This window comes from Micromys minutus (assembly GCF_963924665.1).
Source record: "Micromys minutus genome assembly, chromosome: 18".
In the NCBI taxonomy this organism is placed as follows: domain Eukaryota; kingdom Metazoa; phylum Chordata; class Mammalia; order Rodentia; family Muridae; genus Micromys; species Micromys minutus.
This window is the reverse complement of record NC_137953.1, coordinates 45,260,225-45,264,127: the sequence shown is the minus strand read 5'-3', so window position 1 is coordinate 45,264,127 and position 3,903 is coordinate 45,260,225. Positions and strand designations below refer to the sequence as shown.

Genomic DNA, 3,903 nt, shown 5'->3' with positions numbered 1-3,903 from the left:
TTGTGCTGGAAGACACACTTGACCATGTGTGAGGATTTCCCAGGTGGTTCTGGCTGCCTGGGAGCTGAAGGGTCAAAGAGTGTGTAGAGAACAGCCATAGCTTGGGGCAGTGGGAGGCCAGGGGATTCTGTCATTGAAGGTTTAGCCTTCCCTCAGGGCAGACCTCAGCACACTGGAGATGTTGAGACTGTGTGATGACAACCCATATCAATGCTAGGTGTGGTAAGACTCCACCTGGCATGACAAGTAAGACATGTGGGCTGCAGACAAAGGAAACCCAGAAGAGGAGTGGCCCAAGACCCTCTGCAGCCTGGATTATCCCAAGTCCTGTGCCTGGGACAGTGAACTGAGCCATGTAAATAACTTGGTTTGATTTGGTTTGGTTTGATTTGATTGGGCTTGTGTCCTGGTTCAATGCTCTTGGAGTAAGAAAGTATGGTACATGTGTTTAATTGTACTGGCACCCACATCCCACACGATCTAGATACAACTGGATGTAACTCACTGTACCTGGAGAACTTCATCAGGAACTGTCTATATGTAAGACATTAGTAAAAAATAAGCAAAACTACCTACGTACCTGAGCCATGCCTGTGCCTCCTGTCATCCGATGGTGCCCTCTCACTACTGTGGGCGCACCTTTCTGTGAGGTGATACGCAGCAGCAGCAAAGGGACCGGAAACAAGCTCCAATTCTTTTCTTCCATTTTGCCCAGCCCCTGGGCTGCGGGGAGCTTGAAGTCCCACCCCTTTCTGGGTCATGTAAAATCTTTTCTGCTGGGGAGCCAGTGGAACAGCTGGTGGTCGCTACATTCACTGTAGTGTCTCTTTGAAAGGACAGACAAGGGGCGGTCATGGACCGTTTGTAACCACTTCCCTTAAGGGCTGACTTCTTGGGTAGGGCAGGAGCATCTGACTCACCCCTTTGTCTTAGATAATGTTGTTCAGGGGATCTGACTGAATGAAGGGAAGGTTCGCTAGCCCTTCTCTTGAGAGGCAGAGGGAAAATGTCAGGGTCTGCTCTCGAAGGGATAGGTGCCGCCCCTGGCTTCATTATCTTTCTTTGGACACCACTAGCATCATTTTGAGATGCCTGACCTCTCAGCAGGAGGTATGTAGCCATAGTTTCATCAAACTTTTTGCATTTTAATGATTCTATGGTGTCCTTCAAGCAAAACCCAATCTTTTCCATGGCTACCATTATGTCACGGTCTGGGGAGCTGGTATCACCATTGGAAGGAAATGTTAAAGTCTTTTCTCCTTGAAGCCATGGGTGACTTAAGAGGTCTTGAGCACTTGGTCTCTGCCTTGCGTTTACTGTCAACAGCATGCCGATGATACTTCGTACGTCTTTAGAGAGATAGTATGGAATGTAGTACCTTCCCTGCAAGACTTTTTTACTCAGTTCCGAAAAGGTGGTCGCTTTAAAAGGAGCAAGCCCAGTCACCATAAAATACAGAAGTACTCCCAAGGCCCACATGTCTACTTTGGGCCCATCATATGGGCGGCCGAGGAATATTTCCGGAGGAATGAAATGCAACCCTCCACAGAGCCTTTTCAGTTTTTGACCAGGCAAGAATCTAGCACCTAACCCGAAGTCAATTATCTTAACCTGGCCCCGCTCATCCACAATTATTTTGTCAGGCTTCAGATCTCGGTGAATGATTCCATTGTCATGACAGTAGCATATGGCACTGAGCAACTGGATAAATATGCTCCTAGCTTCATCTTCCTTCAGGTATCCGGCCCCCTGCACTCGATGAAATAGCAACTTTCCCTGGGCCTCTTCCATAATTAGGTAAATGTTCTGTTTTGTTTCCATCACTTGTACAAGGGAAACAATATTTGGGTGGTTTAGCACCTTCATGATTTCGACTTCCGACAGTCTTAGCGCCCGTGCTGCCCCCCTCTCAGACTTCATCAGCGCCTTCACCACAACCTGTGTGCCCGTGAGGCGGTGCAAGGAGAGCCTCAGTTCCTTATTGCCACCCTCGCTCAGGTTCTTCAGGACGGTGTACTGCCTGGTGAACACCTCTTCATCGAACAAGCTGAAGGTCTCTTCGCTGGGCTTTGACGACTTGTCCTCACTCTCAGTGTACATGGTGGCTGGCAATGAGACTGCCAAAGGAAGCGAGGCTCTGGGGAGAAAGGAAACAGGAGATAAAGAAACTTACAGAGACGAGAGGGAGGAAAGTACCAGAATCAGGGGGATGGAGAGGAAGAACAAAGGACAAGATGAAAACCACACAGACAAGCAGCTTTAATCCAGACCGCGATGGTACATGCAGAGAAACCCAACCTTGATCCCCAAACCAATGCCTAGCTCACAATTTAGTAAAATAGAAAGACCACAGCACAGCAGTGTTGCGGATGCTATTTGATAAAGCCGAGAAGTGAGGAATAAGGAGGGAAATGAATGGAAAAAGAGATGATTGAGAAAAAACATCTCAAAATAACACAAAAAAATTAAAACCAATAGCCCAAACTAGACCAACTAATTAGAACAACAAAGAAATCAAAGCAAAGCCAGGACCCTTCAAGAAATCAAAACAAAAGCAGAAGCAAAGAAAACTCATTAATTAAATTGAAACAGAGAAGCAAATATAAAAGCAAACCAGAGAAATAAAAAGAATGTGGAACCAGAACTGGTCACATCCAATTAGGCATAAACTCCAGAGGGCAATAACATTACCAGGACTCAATAATTATTTTGTAAAGGACAAAACTAATAAACCTAAAATCAAAAAATATTTAAAAAATTTAAAATTTATGACAAGAATCCAAGTCAGATAAAACACACTAAACACCCAAGAAAAATAAAAGCAGAATGAAAATAAGAATAGAAACAGAAAAACAAAGAGGTAAATTTAAATAAATTTAAATATAGCAAACCAAGTGTCCATGAGTTAGAAAGATGTCTCAGTATAGAACCTGCTTTGAAGCCCGGGGTTCTGAATTAAACTCAAAGTACCACTACCCATCACAAAAATAAATCCAAAGACCCACCCAAAATAAAAACCGGCCTAATGTCATTAGTTTTAATATCAGCCCAAGGCAGATCCTAGGGGCTCCCTGGCCAAAAGCCTAGCCTATGTGCCAAAAACAGGCCAGTAAATAGCTCTGCCTCAGAGATTAAGGTTACCAACATACCTTTTGTACAGCACTGAAGGCTTAGCTCTGGACTTTACCAGTAGCTTTCTCTAAGTTTGTAGATGATTTCACACAGATGCAGAATTACACAAGCAGGTGTACACACATACAATACACACAATTACACAACTACACTTACTATCTCTCTCTCTTTCTGTCTCTCACTCACTCTTTCTCAATCTCTTCCTCTCTCTCTCTTACTCTCTCCCTCCCTCTCTCTCTCTCTCTCTCTTTCTCTCTGACACACACACAAACAGACACCCTACACACAAATCTATCAGAAACAGAAAGCTCACACAATCTCACTAGCCACAAATGGACCGCACTGGTAAAACTACTCCTCCTCTCTATACCCACAGAGAGCCAGGGCAGGCCTCACCCTTATATCTGCTGGGGGAAACTGTCACAATGGACCCTCATGAGGTCACAGTAGGACATGTGCAGACCAGAGTTGTGCCAATTCCCAGGAACTGAACGGCTTTCAAAGCTTCTGATACAGGTGGGCTCTGCAGAGCCACATTTAGGTTTTTAGAAATTAAAGTTGCACACAGTGTGCCCAGAGTACCATCCACATATACCGCAGAACTGATGAATACCCCACTGTTCCTACTACTAGATACCCTATCATCCTTACTACTAAACACCCCGCCACCCCTAATACTAAACAACCCACCGTCCTTACTAATAACACCCCACCACCCCTACTACTAAACACCCCACCAACCCTACTACTAAACACCCACCACCCCTACTA

At 45.1% G+C, this 3,903-nt stretch overlaps 1 protein-coding gene across 1 annotated transcript; it reads right to left on the bottom strand.

Annotated features, from left to right (window-relative positions):
* Positions 1-624: 624 nt before the first annotated feature.
* LOC308432656 (sperm motility kinase Z-like) lies at positions 625-2,100 on the bottom strand (the record flags this gene model as incomplete). Its single annotated transcript, XM_080932428.1, has 1 exon — positions 625-2,100. One exon carries the CDS (start codon positions 2,098-2,100, stop codon positions 625-627), a length of 1,476 nt encoding a protein of 491 aa, XP_080788554.1.
* Between the last annotated feature and the right edge of the window lie 1,803 nt (positions 2,101-3,903).